Below are 21,497 nucleotides of genomic sequence, written 5' to 3' on the forward strand. Positions count from 1 at the left end.
TGCGTGTTGACTCAATCGTGTGTTGTCACATCGAGTGTGGAATCTGGCGAGTTTACGCGGCGGCCGGTGACAATTACGCGGTGCCGGTGCTCATTAGTTGCGGACGCGCGGCCGCTTCATGTATCATGTATTGCGCGTCGCTCGCAGCGCCAGCCACCGACCAGACAATAAAGCAATCAATCGGCACCGCGCGCCTCCGCAAACGAGCTGCCAGCGACCGACGACGACGCTCCGCCGTGTCCGACGCAATACATATGTATCAAACTATACCTGTCGTGTAACGCGACTTAACTACATGTTCTCTACTTGTTTGCTATCCCAAGATGCAGACGACCATCTCGGAAAGGTACTCCAGTTTCAGACTTAGGCAACACTACCTCTAAGGCTTTCCTAATAGGGCATTGTGACTGAACGGTGTGCGCTGTTCGGGCGGCTGTAATTGCGGCGCGCACGCCGGAGGCCGCGGATAATGCCGTACGTGATATATGGTACTACGGCTAATAACAGAGCTCGAGCCCAGCGCCGATTATCCCTTTACCCGGCGCAGACGAATTCGTATCGATCGGAGCGTCGCTCGGTCTCAGCTAATGAGAGCGGGATTTACTACTCATTATCCACTTGTGTTGGTGCCTGGGGCGCGATGAAGACGTCGCGGGGTCGCGGAGCCGCAGGCGCACAATTTGCCGGCGAGCGGGCAGCGCCGCGCCGCCACACCGACACACGGTCGCGCTGTAGCCCGCAGCGGGCTTTGTACTTGATCCCGGTAATTGCAGTCCGGCACACCGGCACCGTGCACCGCCGATACACCTTCAACCACCACCACCACACGATCCAGCCAGTACCTACTCGATAATTGCGCTATTGTTGCCTAGCTCGACGACTAGCGCACAAATCGCTTTCAAGGAAGCTATCTACGTTTAAATTAGAAGGTTCAAACATCGGACGAACTTTGTTATTTGGACAATTAAGTTAGATAAGAAAATTAATAGTTCCATTGAATCGTGGCTGTAATACCATCGCATGTTCACTCCAGGCGGTGGAACGTTACACACCCTGTTCTTTGAAGCAATTTTCTTGTACCCTGTATTCATCATGATCCACTATTTAACTGAACATAATATGTGTCTTACGTGAATGTAAAAAATACAGGAAGAAGTCATGTTCACTCATATGCTTATGTATGGTGGAACCAGCTAGTATTTAATTTGAACTTCAAAAGATTTAGCACCACACAAGTAGACGCAAATTTAAAGAGGTGTTCAAGTTCAGAAAAAAATATTGATAGGTATCGTACGTGTCATATCCATTGCACTTTTTTGTTTGGTAGCGTCTCGTGATCTCATCTTATATGCCATAGGCACAGGGAACTATTGGACTATCTCTGTAAGTTTGAACTTCGCAGGTTCGATAAAGTTAATTTCAAGAAAGCCTGTTGAGATATCAGAATATCTACAAAATTAGTACAAAGCACCTTCTCATTATGAATTTTGTTGTTACAGATGGTTGGGTCGTGGCTCCATGTTCGTACTGTCCGAGGCGCAGGCGCGTGCGCTGCTCCGCACTACGGGGCACGGCATCGGCGCGGGCGCATTAGTCGATGTCGGCGCGGGAGACGGTGAGGTCAGCCGTCGTTTCGCTCACATCTACCCGCACAACTACGCCACTGAAATATCGGCCAGCATGAGGAAGACATTAGCCGAGAAGGGATACAAGTAAGTTGGTATACAGAAACACTATAAAAAGTTGGCAAATTCTATCATCATCATCATCAGCTCGTGTTCGTGCTCTGCTGGACATAGGCCTCTCCAATAGCACACAACTGAGCTCGATCTTCAGCTCTTCTCATCCAACCACTACGAGCCACCTTGCGGATATCGTCGCTCCACCTAGCTGAAGGGCGCCCTACACTTACATTTGCCTAGTCATGAATTTGGTATGAAAATCAGGTCTATAGACAAACAAGCGTAACAATTTCAGACGTCATTATTACCTACTCGTACAAAGAAATATAAAAAGTAAGGAAATCTCAAAACCCCAATAATGCATTACCCAAACACACAAGCTTGAGGTTCCAAGACCACGTATTCAAGTCCCATTCGCTTTACGTACTGGTCAAGAGTTACCGTTATTTATTGAAGATGTATTTAGCATTTACACCACGTTAAATGTACCACACTACAGCTTTAGCAACTGCTATCATGCTAGCAGATGTAATAAAGCTCATAGTCATTTCATATACAACAGAGAAAATATAAAAAACCAATAATTTTTACAAAAAGTAATGTAACTCAAGTTATACAACTCAAATCTTTCATTTAATTCCAGGCTCTTGGATACGGAGAAATGGCACCACTACCGTCAGTTCGATTGCATTTGCATGATGAACCTGTTGGACCGCTGCAGTAAGCCGAAGACCATGCTGAAGCAAGCTAGAGACGCGCTGGCGCCCGGTGGAGTCCTCATGTTGGCACTCGTCTTGCCGTACAAACCTTACGTGGAAGGTAAGGCCATTAGTTCTACACTTTAATGCCGATAATTTTTCTTCTATTGTGGTCCCCAGAATGACCCAATTATAATTGTTGATAATTATCATCATCATCACATCAGTCAGAAAACGTAATCCATTCCTCAATGGATTTAAGTTATCGGATAAACAAACCACATATCTGAAATCAGAATAGGCTGATATCTATCCTAATAAATTATCTTTGAAACTCACAATGACTTACCTGTAATTCTATTCTCTAATTCTAGTGACGTCGGATCATAAACCAGAAGAACGTCTGCCGATTGAAGGAGCTTACTTCGAAGATCAGCTGGCTGCCTTCGTGAAGTTCATGCGCGAGGAGGCTGGCTTCGAGCTGGTTTCCTGGACGCGAGCCCCTTACCTCTGCGAAGGGGACTTCGCTCAAGCTTACTATTGGCTCGACGACTCCGTATACGTGTTCAAACCTACCGCAGTAGACCCCACCACTTAAACAACAAACGTCTTGTAACAACGAATATTATACTCAAGTATCTTACACCTCGTAACCTATATAAGTAACGTTTTTCATTAATAAAGGAAAGTTTTTGAAACAACCTTTTGAATGTTAGTGCTAAACGCGATAGTGCAGTATACGTTTCTGAAATTGGAAACATAATGTACTACTTACTACTTATTATACATTTTATAAGAATTTGTATTAAAACTGACTTTTGGCAACTTAATCATGGTATTAGAATTTTTGTACTTACATTAAATGTAAAATAATCAGTATCGTATACTGTATGCGCTTGCACATACGGGTTTACTGTAAAGATGGTTAGATTAAGAAGTTTCAATTTCGTCCTATTTTGGGCTGAGTGACGTTCTTGTAAGCCAGCAACGCTTTCGCAGAAAAAAGTATTCATAAGGTGCTACACACTTGGTAAACATAAAGGCCTTAATATGAGTCTGCTGTACTTTTAACGAGACCGAAACGAGACTACGTTCGGCACTGTGATTGGCCGGCTCGTTTCATTATCGTTAAACGTAAAGCAAACTCGTACTAAGAGCCCAATTTGTCCAACCAACAAAACGTCTTGTAATTAATTACTTATCTAACAAACCTTGGCTCGTGTAATCTCATACTTGGATTAGTTAAACCAAAGCATGCTTTTTCGCATACCGCGACAGCTGGCCAAAGAAAATGTTAGTGGACCTATAGGTCTGAAGATGCGAACGTACAGGTTTATGGGGCGCGCTCCCTCAATTGTTACTGGAGGGTGCATAAGATTACTTACACAATTACATTCCTAGTGTACTTCGTATTCTATTGACATATGAAATCATTTCAACACATACTTAGCTACATACAACACTCATCAAATACTTAGATATTAGTTGAAGGCATTTACGTTTCATGTTGTCAATGTATTGTTAATTATTTATTTTGCATGTTTTATAATTTGCTTGTTCGTTCGCAATGTAATGTTCCTACATATCAATCAAATTATTTTGAATTACGTATTATTCATATTTTAAGCTTGTTACTAATTGCCGCATTCAGAGTCATTTAATGGTTACTTAACTCAGCCCTTAGCAATTGTTTTCGGAAAAGAGTCGTTACTAAGGAATAGTTTAAATAATTGTTAAATCTCTCTGATAGCGGCAGTAAATGTTATAAAATTAATTTAACCCTTCAAACTTCGACGTAAATAGGTTTTTAAACGTAAAATATCGTCAGCCAATGAGATGGGAACGTACACTTAGATGTGTACACATGAAGTGCTGTTGATGTTTAGCAGAATTTTCTTATGAAATCCGTAGCTGTTCCGTAGATGTTTGAAAGTTGTCCGTTTCCGACAAAACGAAAGGTAGTGAATTCATCGAATAATCTGTACAAAAACAAAAGTAGTTGTAAGATTATATTTTGCTGTTTACGCACATTGAAGACTCCACTGAAGCGGAGAGGAGATGAGCAGAGAATGTCGTTATTCACACTCCGTTCACCCATACTAGATACCACTCACCTGAGATGCAGATATTATATCTAGACTAGCTTGTATGCCTCGATGTGTCTTCGGAGGATATCCCTTGCTTGAAATAAAATGCTTTAACCCGTTGTACATATGTCGAAACGCATATCTACGCGAGACCCAATGTATGTTCTATTGTGTCTCATACAGAAACAAGAATAAGTATAAATATTGAAAAAACATCTGTTCTCGAGTCTGCTTCCGACATCTTCGCACATCTCCGTTTTGGTGGAGTCCGAGCATCGGTAGTATTGCAATATCATTAGTAAATCAATATATCTATATAATGCGATATTATTAACCGTGTTTAATGATGATAAAAATTAGGTGTTTTGTACGTTTTTCTACAGTGTATTTATCATAGTTGTAAATGCTTAATCCATTAATTGAGCGTAGTATAGAAATACGTTTGTGCGACACTACTACAAGCGTAAAGCATGGTGAATAGATTTTTTTATGCTGAGAGAGCACATTTCGCCTAAAACTTGGTTGGTAGAAAATAATGTCCATGTGTGTTGTTTTCATTAAAGATGCTTTCTGTGAACCAGTCTCTAAAGAGAAGACTTTAAAATTAAAAAACGTAAAATATGCTATCCATGAACAGAATTATCTATCAACCAACAGTGCTAACTATGAGCCGAGATATCTACGAATCATATTTTCTATTTTAGCGAAACGTATTTCTATATTACGACTCTCCCATCAAATAATACTCATTATAGTATAATTATGTATTTTCAGAGATATTCTTATTATATCCCCAAGTTATGGGCTACTTTTAAATCATGGTGAAGGCCTATTTATTATTCTGGTATAGGCAACATCTGCTGAGATTGGGGACAATGTTATGCACTCAGAATCACTATATATCATTACAGATAAATATCATGAACGGAATTCTTGATGAATCTTTTCAAATGTTGCCTATACCTGAATATAACTTGAATTCTCAAGCTAATAGCGTTAAAATACTCATGAGAAGCGTAGTTTGAGAATTTGGGGACAAACTAATTGATATTTTCGATATTTATAAATATATTATTATTATTGTACTTATCGTGTACTTAAAAATTGTGCCAAATGTGTGTTTCTACTATAGTACATTCCACACGTATAGTTTATATTTTGTATTCATCCATTTCACGATGTTCAATGTTTGAAATAGTCATAAAGTATCGTAACTTTAGTATTCTCGTGGCTATGTCCTTCATCATCTGTCTGATCATTCCACTGCATCATTTGGTTACTTGTCCACTTTATTATTGATGTAATATTAAATGTTTAAAATAATATAATTTATCTCCTACACATTTGTCGTTTTATTTACTTACTGCGAAGGAAAATCCCTCGTATAATTCTCGTGGTCTTTGCGAACTATTTAAATAGATATAAAAATAAAATGTTTATCAAATATAATAATCAAAACTCAAGATTATATGTAAAAATAGTAATTATAACTTTAGGCATACAATATGATATACTGGTGGGATACAAATAAAAGAAAACTTTAATCATTATTTATTTATTTCTAAGCACTGCTTTTCATTTCTATATTACCACCTTTACATTATAAAATAATCTTCAAATACAAATAATAAATTACATGGCAAGGCCAATTTTGATATAACACAAATACAGCTGATGACTGCTATAACCGAAATGACTTGTAATCGGTGAAATAATACTAGGGGGTAGTTGTAGACACCTCCGCGTGTCAAGTGTAGTTGAATCAGTCTATACCGAGCAACCACCAGCTGAACAATAAACCTAAACAAATCCGAAACATAATATGTATACAATGTATAATAGTAACTAATTTTCCGATTGGTATTGCATTACAATGTCAAAATTACATTTTGATTGAATAAAAAATTTATCACAGAATTCAGATGCCAAACGTTATTCGCTGTTATGTAAATTACTGGTATCTATTACCAAATAAATGCTTTCCGATGAAGATTAGAATGAAGATGATAATAATGTGTCCGTAAAGTCTACAATACAATACAAAAACTATGATATTACGTATGAATGAACCATCACTAGGAGAAAAAACAAGTATGAAAGAATCAGATAGACTCTGTCACCGCAGCGAGTCGCGGCCCACCAGCCAAAATGTATGCAATGTCATGATGTATGTGTAAGCTATGTCCAACGTCCTTGTTGTGAGATCATCAAAGTATTACGGCCATAATACAATCACCCGCTGCAATGACAGAGCGAACATTTAACCAAATAAGTCACAATGAAAGTAAATTTCCAATACCTTAAGACAGTTCCAATTATATCAATAAAATGCAATATGAAATCCATTTTTGACTAGAAAGCTTATAATTCTAATACAGAGAGAGATTCTTTTGGAAGTTTATAATACTTTTATCAAGAGTAAGATTTTGACGGTCAACTTAATAATACTAAGTTATTGTTAGTTGTCGATGAAAACGTAGTAGCCTCGTCTAATATTTGGATAACGTACCGAACAACAGTTGTAATGTAAAGTAGCTAGTTTGCCGAGTACAGTTCTCAATATAAACAGCTAATACGAATATGAAATACAACATAAGTGTACAACGCCCTTACCTACAAAAAGCTGCTTACAATTAATGTTATTTGACAATAATCAAATACATTGTGATGCGTACAACAATCCAATGAACCGAGACCATGTCAGTGTCAAGTACTTACGCTATACAACCTCACAAACACCTCCGTTGTGATGCGGACATGATACTTCATGTTATAATTTAGAATTACAGTACTAAGATACAAAACTTTAAATTTAAAGTAGGCTTTGCCTAATTATTGCACTAATCATTAAACTTATGTAGTCCATTATTTCACATGATGATGTTATGGAAGTAAATAGTGACTCCATCAGTGATACAGTTCGATCAAAGTCAACTTCAGCTAAGCTCCTTCGACCTCTCTATTTACTCTACTGTACACTGAGACATAAACACATAACATAATAGGTAAGATACAACGCGGCCTACGAATAATAATTTACGCCTATTAAAACCTTATCAATAAAAAATCCGATTTGTACGAGACGACGAGTATCTCAGTGTACAGTAGGCGCCTCATCATAACCTACTGATCCTAATTTATACATCCACAGGCAACATCAGCTAAGACGTGAAAAATTGCAGTCTTCAATAAGATACTATCCTCCCTATCACTCACAAGACAAGACATGGCGATCAAACCTTACATTATACGCGCATAGTACTAGCGACTGACGAGCCGCACTGTACGCGCTCACTACATATCTTCTAAGTAACATTCATGTCAAGACTTCGCTCAGATCTATTCCTATTACACTTCTATCACAGTGTAAATAATGCACTTACGATAATAACTGAGATTAAACTTAAAATAACTAGGACGAATCTTGAAATTACGGAAGAAATAAAATACCTTAACCATTAAATACGTGCAGTAACAACGAAAGCAATACCATACATCATTGTATGAACTTGTACAACAGATAATATGAAATTACAATATTTGAAAAATATAAGAAGAAACTTCTGAAAATAAAACAACAAATAAAGCAATAAACACGGCTAACACATGGTAGTCCTAAATATATAAACAATTTTGTGCTAAAGATAAGTGGCGACGTTATACAATGTACACACACTCCATACTTAATAAGTCAGCGTAAGCGTAGACGGGCAGAGTGACGTGTCGTCCACAGCACAGCTAATGTAATACCGACGCTCGACAGCCCAGTGTCCAACACGGTTTCACTCTCAAGGTACAACATTCCAAACTAAATGGATAAACTATTTCAATCTTACTCACTAACTAATGACAAGTTTTATCGAGAATTACCTTTACGAATATATGCAGATCTTGATTAAATACGAACTTATATAACTTTATGTGGCCTGAGTATTTGTCCTGTGTGCAAACACATACGAGATTATTAGATTTGTCACATATGTATGCTAGTCGTGAATGCTAAAATCATACAGTCAACGCATGGCAAGACTGAAGCAATAGAAACAATAATCCCATTTAATGCCATCCCCATAAATATTTACTTTTTACTGTAACTACAAATCTGTAACAGGTAATTTGCGAAAATGTACTGCATGATGAATTTCATTATGTGTTAGCAACGGAGGACAATTACTCAGTGACTCGGTAGCCGTGGCTTGTGTCAAACCGTGTTGAGTGAGCGCGGCGGGCGGACTCAGCCCTCGGCGTCGCTGTCCGCCGGCGGCTAGTTACCGCTCACTATCTTACGGCTCTCCATCTCCTCCATGTTGTTGGAGCTGGTATACATACAACATTATTCTATTACAAACTAGAAACGAAAAATAATAATTAAAATATAATCTCTCAATCTCAAACGATTCCAATCTTCTATCCTTTCTATATCTTTCACAACCATATTTAGAATGACTAGTTTAGCTACAATTGGTATCAAATAGGTACATCAAGATGGATGCCTACTGACTGGGTGAAGTCTTGTTGAGTTTGAAGTTTTTACGCTTGCTAGATGACGCAATGCTGCGTAAGATCCGATAAATCACTACAGGTATTAATGGCTTGACATTATCAAATAGTATATCGGATAAGTCCTTAGTTCTCACTAATGTCCAAGGTTAGTAGTAGCACATTTAGGTGTTGAAATGTCTGTGCAACTGGACTTACCGCAACTTATCATCATTCTTCCACGAGGTGACCTGGATATGTGGTGGCGGCAAGTAACTGCGGAGCGACTGAACCAACTGGATGGTGTCCAACAGAACTGGAAATGTAACAATTGTACATTAAAACATTTTCCTTCTAAACAGGAACTACACACAAACTGTAAACACAGATCTTTAACTTATGTTCATTGTAAGTTAAATTTTTATTATTCAAGTCTTATTGCAGCTCAGTGCTTTACTTACTCTTCTGTAGCTGCTCACTCTGCTTGCCATAGGGCTTGCACATGGCGGGGCGCACGCAGGGCCGCATGCGTTGCAAGTTGCGCGCCAGCTCTGCAAAGGCGCGCACGACACGCTCTTGGCCGCCCGCGCCCCCGCCCCCGCTCGCGCCTGAACCCGCGCCCCCGCGTTCTCCGTGCGAGCCAGACCCGGAACCACCAGACAAAGACTCCAGACTCTCCAAATTTGCCCTGAGAAATAATAAAAACATTTTTAAACAATCATACATGACTATACTAAAAATTGAATTCTTTTTGTGTTCTAATCAATACAACGAGTACGATTTTAATTTTAACATAATTATTATCTTGACGACGTTTTAACTCACCTTAGAAAGTCAGTAAGTTTATGTTCATCTGAATAGTGATGCTTAGACTTGGTCTCGAGACTGGCTTGTGAGGAGCTGGAGGAGCGCTGCTGTGAGTGCGAGTACTTGTCGATGGAGGACTGGTGGCCCAGCGACCTGTTCTGATGCTGCAGCAGCATCTGCTGGTGTTGCGACAGCTTGTCCTGGCTGCGACGATCTGACTTCTCACCTGTTAGGCTAGCTGGAATTGAAACCATATTAACATTTTAGCATACATACATATTTCTCTCTTCTTGATAAACAATTATGAAATTAATTAAAATAAAAGTAAAGAACCAAAACATAAAACAAGATAAATAAATAAATACAACAAAAAAGGATAAAGAAAAGTGATTTTTACATAACAACTCACTGAGAGCGGCGAGATGTGGTGCTAGAGGAAGCTGGTAGTCTTGTGCTAAAGCCGTGCTGCGTAACAGACGCTCCACTGCCTGGCTGTCAGGCAGGTTTGTGGCACCCGCATCTGACACAAACACAATGCACCATGATAGAAATATAATAGAATCTATACTAATATTATAAAGGTGAAGAGTTTGTTTGTTTGATTGTTTGTTTGTTTGAACGCGCTAATCTCCAGAACTACTGGTCCGATTTAAATAATTCTTTTTGTGTTGAAAAGTGCATTTATCGAGGAAGGCTATAGGCTATAAAACATCACGTTATGACCAATAGGAGCCTAGTAGAGCGAGTGAAACCACGCGGAAGTAGCTAGTATAGAATAAGAGTTAAAAGGAATAAATCTGCCAGCCAAACTCTCAGTTGTTGTAGAATTTATAAATTATTTTCTCTTTATTAGAAGTACATCCACCACCATACTACAAGCATGCATTATGCAATCAAAGAAAACAGTCTTGACTTTATAATTGGTTATTAAAGTGCTGTTGCGATAACAGTTTTTAATTAATGATATTTTCAATACCTTATCTGATGGTACATAATTATTGTTTTATGGCCAGTAATAAAATATGTACTGATAATTATTATTATGTGACAAAATAGCTCAAGTAACTAACTCGCCAGGTTGGTTATTGAGACTGGCATTTAATATCTACATACTATCATTCAATATTAAGTAATGTATTAAAATCGAAGGCACTGTAGTCAAACATTTAATTAATCTCAAAACTAGGCCAGGGTAACAAGAATTTACAGTATGCAAATGTATATGCACTTGTGTTGTAATTAATTTTAATAGGAATCAATTGGAGTGTGAATGCACACATTGATTTTCTCTTTAGTTTCATTATTTCTTTTAATTTGTCTACAATTTTAGTATGCAAGTATTATATCATGATAGAAATAATCATTGGAACTTAATATTAAATCAGATATTTAAAACAAATTCACCATATTTTTTAGTGTTAACAAAGTTTATGACAAATGCAACCAAAAAGGTTTTTACCAGAAGACAGAATCCATCACCTTACAAGAACAATACTGTTAATATAGGGCCCACCGTACATAAACAGGTTCGAAAATATCCAATATTGCTTTACATATTTAAATATCGGATATTTATGATATATATAAGTATAAATTAATTTATTATTCACCTGGAATATATGTGGGTTGTTGAGAAAGATGCTGTTGTATGGACTTCTGCGTCATCTCCAGCTGGTTCTTGTAATACCGACAAGCAGGGTTGGGGCAGTTCTGTACTACTTCTATTATAAACTCCTTCTCCATTCCAAACTGCTCCCTGCCTATTGTGTATGATTCTACAACCTGAAATCATAATGACTTCATTAACACTGCATTTAGAAACACTTTGTAGGCCAGTTATTGCTTGACACTCTTTAGACTACAACCAATCTAGTCATCTTGAGGATTCACATGTAGAAAACTGTAAAGTTAGGGAAAGGAAAAATGAAAATGGTTAAATGGTGCATCTTTCTAAAGATGGGCCCTTAGAAGGTTTGCATCACCCATAGATTAGGAAAGCTTGATGAAATTAAATAAAAAATAATGAAAGTAGTAAGTACTCACAGCTCTAACTGTTGCTTCTAACCCTAGATGGAGCCCATGAGGTCCATTCATATGTTTCAACATGACAGCGTTAGCAAAATGTTCATATGGCAATATTATCTTCCCATTCTCGCGCAGAATCAGTCTTCCTTGTGTATCTAAACCTACTCTGGATGCCATCATTCTGAAATTATACATTGCAATTGTAAATAAGTTAAACATACATAGGTAGTAATAATTTTATTAGGATTGTAATTTATTATAATTTTATCATTTCATAAAAAAATATTCATTCAAAAAGTATTGTCTGCAAGTAAAATATTTTTTATGAACACATTTATAATGTCAGTTTGATATAGTATACTTACTGACTATAGTGACTATCATTATTGGTTTTGACTATAAGAATCTTATAAGAAACTAATATTTATAAAAAAAATCACTTACTGCAAATATGCAGCACTGGGAAGCATGGATGACTCTTTGAGGTCACTGAAACATTGCAGCAGTTCTATACTGGGGCTCCAGCCCTTGTTCTGTAGGTAGAGCTGCAGCAGCATGTACAGTTTCTCAGTGACATAGCCCTCTGCTCCGTGCGGTGTTGCCGAACTCGACGTACTCGCCGCGCCGCTCGACGTCCCAGTGCTTTTTGCAAGTACACTCTTCATCGTCTCCGCCAAATCCATCTTGTAGATGTCTAAATATGTCCTCTTTTGGGAATCCTTCGAGATAACAAACAAACAATTTAGCAAATAATGCCAACCACGGAGATCGATAGCGATAGCCAGACGGTCACTAAAACACGACTCATAAACCTTGTACACGCATACTAACCAGAATGATAATATGTTCGTGCTAAAGAATTAATAAGAATTTGAGTAATTAAATCTTAATTACAGATTTATCCATTCGATATCTTACACAAAAAATAGAAATAGTGAGGTTTTCGTTTTTCTCTTGACGCTGTCAATTTTTTTGAGGAATAAAAACGAACTAGTGATGTATGTATCTAACTATACTAATATTATTTAGTATTATTATTTTCATTAAACAACGAACCAATCAATGTTAATTAATTTTGATTTAAATACTTATGCAAAGTCACCATACAATTTTGAGACTTACCTCTTTTTTACTATTGTTAATTAGATGATAAGGGAAATAATTTCATATTATTACCGGTTTTTGGTACATTGAGTATGTCCCAACATTTTGGACTTGTCATTTTTGACAGTGACAGCATTTCAACAAATATGACATTTCGATTCATAATAAAACGCGCATGCTTGTGATTGTGACTTGTGAGGTTAGATCATTGCAAAATAACTATTACTTTATGCCAAAGTGAAGATTTATTTATATTAAAATAAATATTCCGTTTATAATGGACGAGTTAATTGTAGGCACGTACGAAGGCTTCGTACTTGGATATTCTATACGCACTGAAGATGCGGTAAGAGCCTTGCTGTCATACATAACATGGTGTGATTTAATTTTGGGAAAATAACTGCTAAATCTTATTTTTTGCTTATGTATTGCAGGTTATGAAATTAAAACAAACGTTTGCTACTCATTCACACACAGCATCGGTAAGATGTATGTCTATAGGAGGCAAATTCCTTGCATCGGGTGGCACCGATGATAAAGTTGTGGTTATCGACATGAAAACTCGTAAAGAGCACACAGTCCTTATGAATCACGATGGGACGATAAATACCGTCGCTTTTACCAACGGCGGTACACATCTACTAACTGGCAGTGATGATGGTTCAATTATTGTTACCAGGACAGGTAACTGGCAAATAGAAAAGATATGGAAAAAAGCACACGGAGGTATGTAGTAATGTTTATTTCAAAATCTGCTTACACTAAAGGCCATATCTTATTATTCACTTACAATTCAGATTTTAGCCATCATTGTCTCACTGCAGGGCAAAGGCCTCCCTCCTTCCACTCTCTGGTTACAGCTTTTTGCGGCCAATCCTTGCCATAGATATTGAATTCATCATTAATCATTCACTTACTGACTTTTATATTGTTTCAGGTCAGCCAGTCACAGCCATTGCTGTGCATCCATCAGACAAACTCGCCCTCAGTGTAGGTGGTGACAAAACTCTCAGAACATGGAATTTGATCAAAGGTCGCCCAGCCTTCACCATCAACCTCGCTAGTAAAGGTGTCTTATTACCTACAGAAATTAAGTTTTCTCCAGGAGGTGATAGGTTTTCATTAGTTTCTCAACAGTCTGTTGATGTATGGACAATAAGTAAAGCTGGTGTAGAAAAACGAATAACTTGTACTTCAAAACCAACATCTGTGCAGTGGTTGACGGATGAAAGGATATATGTTGGATTAGAAAACGGCAATATCATTACTCTGACTGTGTCCGATAATCAAGCTCTTACTTATAAGGCACACAAACAGAGGGTAAAGTCACTGCATTATGAAAATGAAATGTTATATTCCGCTTCTAGTTCAGGAGAACTGAAGGTGTGGTCTGTAGATGACTCTAAGTTAGATGAACTCTGTTCCTGCAATGCTTCATGTAGGATAACCTGCGTCACACTAAATAGGCAAAGTCATCTTATCAAAAAGGAGGACAAGTCTGATGAAGAAGAAACAGAAGAGAAAGTAGCAAGTGAGGAAAATGATGACTCGGATGAAGCTGAGGAAGTCAGTCCTCCACCCTCCAAGAGAAAACCTGGGGCTTTTGTCACCATTAGCTATGGTGACGATGACAAAGACGACAATGATGAAGATACTGAAGTCAAACCACCACCAGCAAAGAAATTCAAGAAAAGAAAACGCAACAAAAAGTCTAAGAAAGCACTAAAACCTGCTGAATAAATTTAATATGTATTTGATGTTGACCATTTGGTATCATTTCAATATCCTCATAAATATAATTCCTATGGATAAGATTTCATGCATTAATATTAGCAGCAAGAAAACTCACATCTACATTGCAGGATTATATTTTCATTGTCTTCTCACAAAATGTACATGATACACAAGAACACAGTAAAAAACAATGTGATGTAGACTTTGGTTTGTTTATTAAATTATAAATAAAAAAAATCTTCTCTTGAACACACACCCAAATACATAATTAAGTTCATAATAAATTAATTTGGTCCCGAAATAAATATTATATTAAAATTATTAAAAGAAACTGTAAATTAAAAAAAAAACAACAACATTAAACAAAAGTACTGATCAATTTTGGCAATGGACTCTACTTATTATTAAATCTTAAATGAAATAAATATTCTAAATGCGTAACGTACATCCAGTCACACAATATGATTTCAAGCTCACTCTGGTAGTCTCCACATTATCTACTCGAAACTATATTTACATGATTACATGATGGGTATGGAACCAAATGACGCACATGAATACACAGACAGTAACGCTTACTTGTTAGATTAGATAAACCATAATGTATGTCGCCTAAGAAAAACTATAAAGCTCATCTAAACGATCAAACTCCACACAGAAACAACTATGTATATAGGTAGAAATAGTAATTTACTGGAATGTATAATAAATCGTGAAGATAGCATTTCATAAGAGTTCACAAGATAGTAACTGTTTCGAATAAATACTATGACATGGGCTGGGAAGATAATCTGGTACTCTTACATGACATGAGATCACAATATGTTTCATGAATGTTACTTCACTATACAATTTAAAATATACTAAACGCTGGCGACGTAATAGAATATAATCAGTCACCGTATCACTAAGTACATTTTGTGCAATATAATTCATAATATAAATAAATGCCAAGGATTATCAAAATCAGTTTGCATTGCATTGGCCACGAACGTAAATAAATTACTGCATTACAATCTCATTATTATAATTGGTGATAATTACATACGAGAAAGTTTATTCCTAATCTTAAATACTTCAAAATTTCTAAGAAAAAATGTTATAATTCATGACTTTAGAACATCTAATTCATCTTATTGACTAGATTGAGCCAGTATTTTTTTTCCTACAGTCCACAGCATGATCTCGAACTTCCAGAAAAACTGACACAATTAATACAAAATGTAGGAACGATGAAGAAACCAACAAAATGTCTGTCGAATATAGTATGGAAATAGATTACAATAGACAGTCTAGATAAATGAGTTCTACTTGTCCTGTCCCACATTCACTTAGGTCTAATTTTCGATTAATAATATTCGTTTCTTCGTTTGAAGCAGCACTAACGTCACTAGTCTCTAAGCTATGGGTCAGATGGCACTCTGTATGCTATCAGACACAGCTTTATACCCACCACCAATACCATCGCGAGCTTCAGTCACATGAACATCTCTCATAACATTACCTACTTGTTAATAATATCTTAGAATGTAACTACACGCTTCCGAACTTTCAAACAGAAAGAAAAGGCAAGAAAGGAAAGTTGAACACGAGTCGGAAATTCTAGATAATTTATACAAAAATTAGGTCAACATTTTATAGATATTATATTTCATTCTTATAGTTGCCATAAATAATTGCCACAGAAAAATAAACATACTTGAGAAACTCAGGAGGCAGTTCACATGAAGCGTAAAATATTCAAAATAGGAAACACAGTCACACAAACGTATAATTTAAAGCGTGCAAACATTTCTTATCTCTGTCATATTAAATGACGCGTAACGTATACGAATTGTTTATTAGCACAGCAGTAAGAAAGTGGTGGAAGTTCATGTGAACTGACTCATTCTTTGGTGATGGCATGTCAGAGCCGTGTGATAGATTTACTTCTTCTTGGCTTTCTTCTCCGCCTTCTTGAGGGCTTTGAGGTGCTTCTCGTGTGCGGAGCGCAGGTCCTTGAGGCGTCGCTTCATGCGGCGGCGGTCGTCCCCGCCCAGCCCCAGCAGCTTCAGGTCGGCGGAGCTGAGGGCCAGCAGCAGCGCCCCGTCCACTCCGCGCGCCGCGAAGGCCCCCGCGTGTCGCTCCAGGCCTTCGCCCAGCCCTGACACCCACTGCCACACCTGTCGGAGACACACGCTATACTAACACCCCTAATCTGTGCTTATTTCAATAACCAGCCTGATATATTTTTTAGATAAAACACTAGTTACTCTCAATCGCTTTTGATATTATATTTAAGGACCAATAAATACATGGAATAATAAAATATTAATTAATTCCGATATAGTCATTAACAGCTAACTTAAATCCCACTACGAAATCAAACCGAAAACATCGTGGGAGCAGTATATAATTATGTATGTAGAAGTCACTTGTCTTGTTACTTCCCTTGGTATTTACTTATGCCATAACGTAGTTCTTCAAGACATACCCCTTCGAACTTTTACCGGCTGTTGATGATGAAGATGAATGTGGATCTTAAATTATTTAAGTTGGTATTAGTGTAGTACCTGTTGCTTGGTCCAGTGGTTGACGGGATGCGCCTGAGCCTGCGGCGGCGGCGTGAGGCTGGCCTCGGACACGGCGCTGGACAGCGGTTGCCACGGCACCTCGCCGCCGACTACACACGCCGGAGCTTTCTTTACTATAACCATAACCCAACGTCAACTTGCGTACGGACACATTCCTACCTCTTCAGGAGATGCAACGATGGTGGTCGCGCTCTCAATCATGCGAAGATTAAAGACTGAAGAAGACGAAGATTGATGACTTGTTGAATTAATATTGTAACAAATATTGAAATTGTAACATTGCAGGTTTATTATCCATAAGACAAACTAGGTCTATATGGGTGCCGAGCAACAAGAACAAAAATAAAACACCGACGTTCTTTGTTGCTCTCTGAGTCTCTGTTGATTCGCTTCTGAAGTTTGGTTATTATTTTGTTCCACACTTAATTTGTTATTTCCAAGAGAAACTTGATCATTCATAAAAAAACTGTTATGAGAGCATGACCACCATTGCCGAATTGTTCACACTTCTATTAGTCTAATTTTTACCACTTCCAAATTGATTATTGCCTACTAAAATACATCTACTAATTACATATCTACAATAAGCCTACTTTTCATCAAGTATTGTAAAATAATAATTGACAAACTCACAAAAATAACAATTTGATAAGGCCAAATAATACAATAAAAGCTTAACAGTAACACCACCACCACAACACGTATTCAAAGAATGCGAAACACCAAGACAATATATAAGACAGAAACAGAAAACTAAATGTAAAACATCAGTTAAATCATAAAATTATAATTCTTCTAAGATAATATCTATACCCTATGCGCTCTAACAAGGTGCGGCTGACAGATTCAGTAACGTTTCGTATCACTCTTGAAAGTTGCTGCGATTTAAAAATTATGCCTTAGTATTTTAACTGTATCACATTCGTATTGTGTTATATCATTCTGTAAACACGCGTTCTGCCACCACCACTATCTGTTATTTACAATTCAGATACATATTGGTCCAAGCCTAGCGCGACTACAGTTCATGGGGTTGTAGGATTTTATCACAGAAACTACTTGTCCTTATATTTTATAAATAAAATGATGTTTTATTTCTCGTATCATTTTTATTTCTCACAAACAGTAAAAATGCTGTACACGATTGCCAAACTAAACATAAAGAACAGAGAAAAATGAGACAAAGTAGAAGAGAAGCAACGAGGAGAGTGAGATGGTATCAGCGAGTGGTGCGGTTAGCAGTACAAACCTCGGGCGTTGGCCTCGCTGACGGCCTGGCGGATCTCGTCCACCAGCTCGTTGGTGAGCTGCACGGCGTCGGGCACGGGCGGCGACACCTGCGACAGCGGCGACCCCGCCCCCAGCCCCGCCCCCGGCCCCGGCCCCGCGGCCGCCAGGCGCCGCTCGCGCTCGGCCAGCACCTGCTTGAGCTGCTCGGCCAGCGACGCACTCGCACCTACCACACACCACACCGTCCAGCAACTCCACAGCCACGAGGTTATTCACTCACAGACACACACAGGCTCGCAACTGTGCAGCTTGTTAACAACTTGTCATGGTTAAAACATAAATACTGGCAGCATTAGGCGACACTTCACCAATAACCCAATGTATGTGGTATGCTCCTCTAGTTGCAACGTACGTTCGACATTCGGCGCGAGACAATACAATGGTTAGAAAGCAAATATTTTAAAGTTCTTACCAGTGAGAGGATGATGCCTGTGGTCCCTGGAGTACACGGCATCATCAGTCGCGCTACCCACGGAACTGCCACAACTCTGACGGGTGTCGCGGTGCTGCTGAATCAACTTCTTGTTTAGTCAAATATTACGGAAAATCAAACCTTAATTAAGGTACGGACGTAATGTAATTTGAACTTACCTGGCCAATGTGAGGCGGTCCACCTGATGTAGACTCGCTAAGCGACTCGTCCGCTGAGTCGTTATACGAGTCGTCGAGCCCGTCGTACTGTATCGATGATAAAACAAGTTAAACATCAATAAAATGTTAGATTACATATTTCACATAAAAAAAAATATAACCATTTTCTTAGTCGCAAGTCGGAAAAAAAGAAACTAATATAGATTTCAAATTCAGTATACTATGTAATAGAACTTGACTGTTGTTACCAGACTGCCCAAAAGGGTTACAAATATATTGAAGTATAATAGAGGAAGACTGACCGAGCTAGCATTGCTGAGTGAGTGCGGAGAATGCGGCGAGTGCTGCGCGTGGCGGTGCCGCGCGAGGTCGGTCCGCGCGCGGTGCGCCGACGTGTCGAGTAGCGCGCCGCGCGGGACGGCCGCGTCCAGCTCGCGGGACGCGCCCAGCGACGACTGGCTCAGCCCCGCCCCTCCACTCGACACGCCCACGCTGCTCACCGAACCCCCACCCAGCACCGACGATGTAGACCTGAACATACCAGATTATTTAGTCATTCAATTCCTTAGATGTTAGTCATTTATTAACGTGACTTTAAAGTTGAAATATCAATTTTAACTTTTTATGTAAGGGTTCATAGTCAAACTAAGAATTTGGCTTCAATTTTAGCTGGGAATGGCAAAAACTGATGAATATCTAGTTGAAAGTCATTGAGTCAGTACCAATCACAACCTAATTGAGAAATGGTTAGAACAAAATTTTGTTGGTTGATAATTAAATTATATACTTTCGTAGACATGCATGTCTGGGAAAATTAATGCTAATGACGATCACTATAACCTACTCAGTGCTGCTTCCACAACGAATACTTACTGAGTATCCTGGTGATTACTCGGTGTAGCAGAAGAATGCACGGTGTGAGGTCCGATAGTTGCATACACCGCATGCGACGTGGTGACGACTGGTGCGGGAGCTGGAGCCTGCGTCACGTGGGGCGGGGCCTGACTCACGTGGGGCGGGGCTTGCATCACGTGAGGCGGGGCTTGCGTCACGTGTGGGGGGACCGTCACAGGTTTAGCCTCTTCTACGGCGGGTTCAGTAACGTCTCCAAGGTCGGGCGCTTCACATCGCCTCGACTTGTCCACTTTAGCGTATTCGTCCTCAACAGGCGATAAATCGGAGAGATCACTGTCAGAACTCCATGGATCTGCAATAACAGAATCATATAAGTTAAGAAAGGAATTGCGTTTATATATGTAAAAAAAATCAATTTTGATGAACTTACTGTTAATCAAAAGCGGATCTGGATCAGGTCGGCGAGGCAGGGGCGGTGTTTCGCGACGAGCCGAGGGCTCGTGTGGCAACATCACCGGGAGACCAGCTTTCTTTTGAGTCTCCTATAATTTAAAAGACACTTATTTATGTAAAACAAGACAACAACTGTAGTCTAGCTGCAGTAGTTTTTTTTTTTAAAGCGAGGATAAAGTTAAATTCTTTATTCTAGTACTACCGAGGCACGGTACATCATAAGAGCGGGACTTTCAAGAAAATAGCAATACTCTTGGACTTGGTATTGTGTATGTGGTGCTGATTACCTACCATCAGATGATTCGCCTATGGACATCCGTAATAAATATAAATAAATAAAAAAAAGTTGAGTAGACTAACCAGCAGTAGCACCTCGAGTCGTGCGACGCGGTCGTGCAGCGCGGAGAGCGCGGCGCCGTACTCGCGGTGCGCGTCCCGCAGCGCGCTAAGTATGTATGTATTACTCACCAGCAGTAGCACCTCGAGCCGTGCGACGCGGTCGTGCAGCGCGGAGAGCGCGGCGCCGTACTCGCGGTGCGCGTCCCGCAGCGCGCTAGGTATGTATGTATTACTCACCAGCAGTAGCACCTCGAGCCGTGCGACGCGGTCGTGCAGCGCGGAGAGCGCGGCGCCGTACTCGCGGTGCGCGTCCCGCAGCGCGCTATGTATGTATGTATTACTCACCAGCAGTAGCACCTCGAGCCGTGCGACGCGGTCGTGCAGCGCGGAGAGCGCGGCGCCGTACTCGCGGTGCGCGTCCCGCAGCGCGCTAAGTATGTATGTATTACTCACCAGCAGTAGCACCTCGAGCCGTGCGACGCGGTCGTGCAGCGCGGAGAGCGCGGCGCCGTACTCGCGGTGCGCGTCCCGCAGCGCGCTACGTATGTATGTATTACTCACCAGCAGTAGCACCTCGAGCCGTGCGACGCGGTCGTGCAGCGCGGAGAGCGCGGCGCCGTACTCGCGGTGCGCGTCCCGCAGCGCGCTAAGTATGTATGTATTACTCACCAGCAGTAGCACCTCGAGCCGTGCGACGCGGTCGTGCAGCGCGGAGAGCGCGGCGCCGTACTCGCGGTGCGCGTCCCGCAGCGCGCTAAGTATGTATGTATTACTCACCAG

General features: G+C 39.6%; 4 protein-coding genes across 25 annotated transcripts in view; 2 read left to right on the forward strand and 2 right to left on the reverse strand.

Moving 5' to 3' along the window:
- Positions 1-469: 469 nt before the first annotated feature.
- LOC118272385 (protein-L-histidine N-pros-methyltransferase) lies at positions 470-5,808 on the forward strand. Its single transcript, XM_050693553.1, has 4 exons — positions 470-838; positions 1,462-1,712; positions 2,326-2,501; positions 2,755-5,808. The coding sequence occupies exons 1-4, from the start codon at positions 470-472 to the stop codon at positions 2,976-2,978; spliced, it is 1,020 nt and encodes a 339-aa protein (XP_050549510.1). The 3' UTR covers positions 2,979-5,808.
- Positions 5,809-6,006: 198 nt separating this feature from the next.
- On the reverse strand, positions 6,007-12,767 carry LOC118272497 (uncharacterized). 3 transcript variants are annotated; one of them, XM_035589048.2, is made up of 9 exons: positions 12,610-12,767; positions 12,223-12,497; positions 11,797-11,959; positions 11,364-11,535; positions 10,163-10,273; positions 9,772-9,991; positions 9,408-9,634; positions 9,166-9,262; positions 6,007-8,783 (listed from the first exon to the last, which is right to left on the reverse strand). In XM_035589048.2, exons 2-9 carry the CDS (start codon positions 12,459-12,461, stop codon positions 8,732-8,734), a joined length of 1,281 nt encoding a protein of 426 aa, XP_035444941.1. In that variant the 5' UTR covers positions 12,462-12,497; positions 12,610-12,767; the 3' UTR covers positions 6,007-8,731. The 3 variants fall into 3 exon arrangements, with proteins under 3 accessions (XP_035444941.1, XP_035444940.1, XP_035444942.1); XM_035589047.2 differs by having other exon boundaries at positions 10,151-10,273; XM_035589049.2 differs by lacking the exon at positions 10,163-10,273.
- Positions 12,768-13,034: 267 nt separating this feature from the next.
- LOC118272818 (p21-activated protein kinase-interacting protein 1-like) lies at positions 13,035-14,972 on the forward strand. The gene is made up of 3 exons (XM_035589514.2): positions 13,035-13,228; positions 13,317-13,608; positions 13,820-14,972. The coding sequence occupies exons 1-3, from the start codon at positions 13,160-13,162 to the stop codon at positions 14,620-14,622; spliced, it is 1,164 nt and encodes a 387-aa protein (XP_035445407.2). The 5' UTR covers positions 13,035-13,159; the 3' UTR covers positions 14,623-14,972.
- Positions 14,810-21,497, reverse strand: part of LOC118272816 (neurabin-2) — a 33,143-nt gene continuing 26,455 nt past the window's right edge. For 12 of the 20 annotated variants that reach the window (XM_050707900.1, XM_050707896.1, XM_050707893.1 and 9 more), the window contains 8 exons: positions 20,356-20,467; positions 19,944-20,277; positions 19,373-19,601; positions 19,071-19,157; positions 18,892-18,988; positions 18,439-18,645; positions 17,169-17,302; positions 14,810-16,778 (listed from right to left, as the gene is read on the reverse strand). In XM_050707900.1, coding sequence (XP_050563857.1) covers positions 16,542-16,778; positions 17,169-17,302; positions 18,439-18,645; positions 18,892-18,988; positions 19,071-19,157; positions 19,373-19,601; positions 19,944-20,277; positions 20,356-20,467 — 1,437 coding nt within the window. In that variant the 3' untranslated portion in view covers positions 14,810-16,541. The remainder of the gene's footprint in view (positions 16,779-17,168; positions 17,303-18,438; positions 18,646-18,891; positions 18,989-19,070; positions 19,158-19,372; positions 19,602-19,943; positions 20,278-20,355; positions 20,468-21,497) is intronic. The other 8 variants (XM_050707909.1, XM_050707892.1, XM_050707910.1 and 5 more) reach the window with 6 other exon arrangements.

Source organism: Spodoptera frugiperda, chromosome 4, assembly GCF_023101765.2.
Source record: "Spodoptera frugiperda isolate SF20-4 chromosome 4, AGI-APGP_CSIRO_Sfru_2.0, whole genome shotgun sequence".
NCBI classification, from domain to species: Eukaryota; Metazoa; Arthropoda; class Insecta; order Lepidoptera; family Noctuidae; genus Spodoptera; species Spodoptera frugiperda.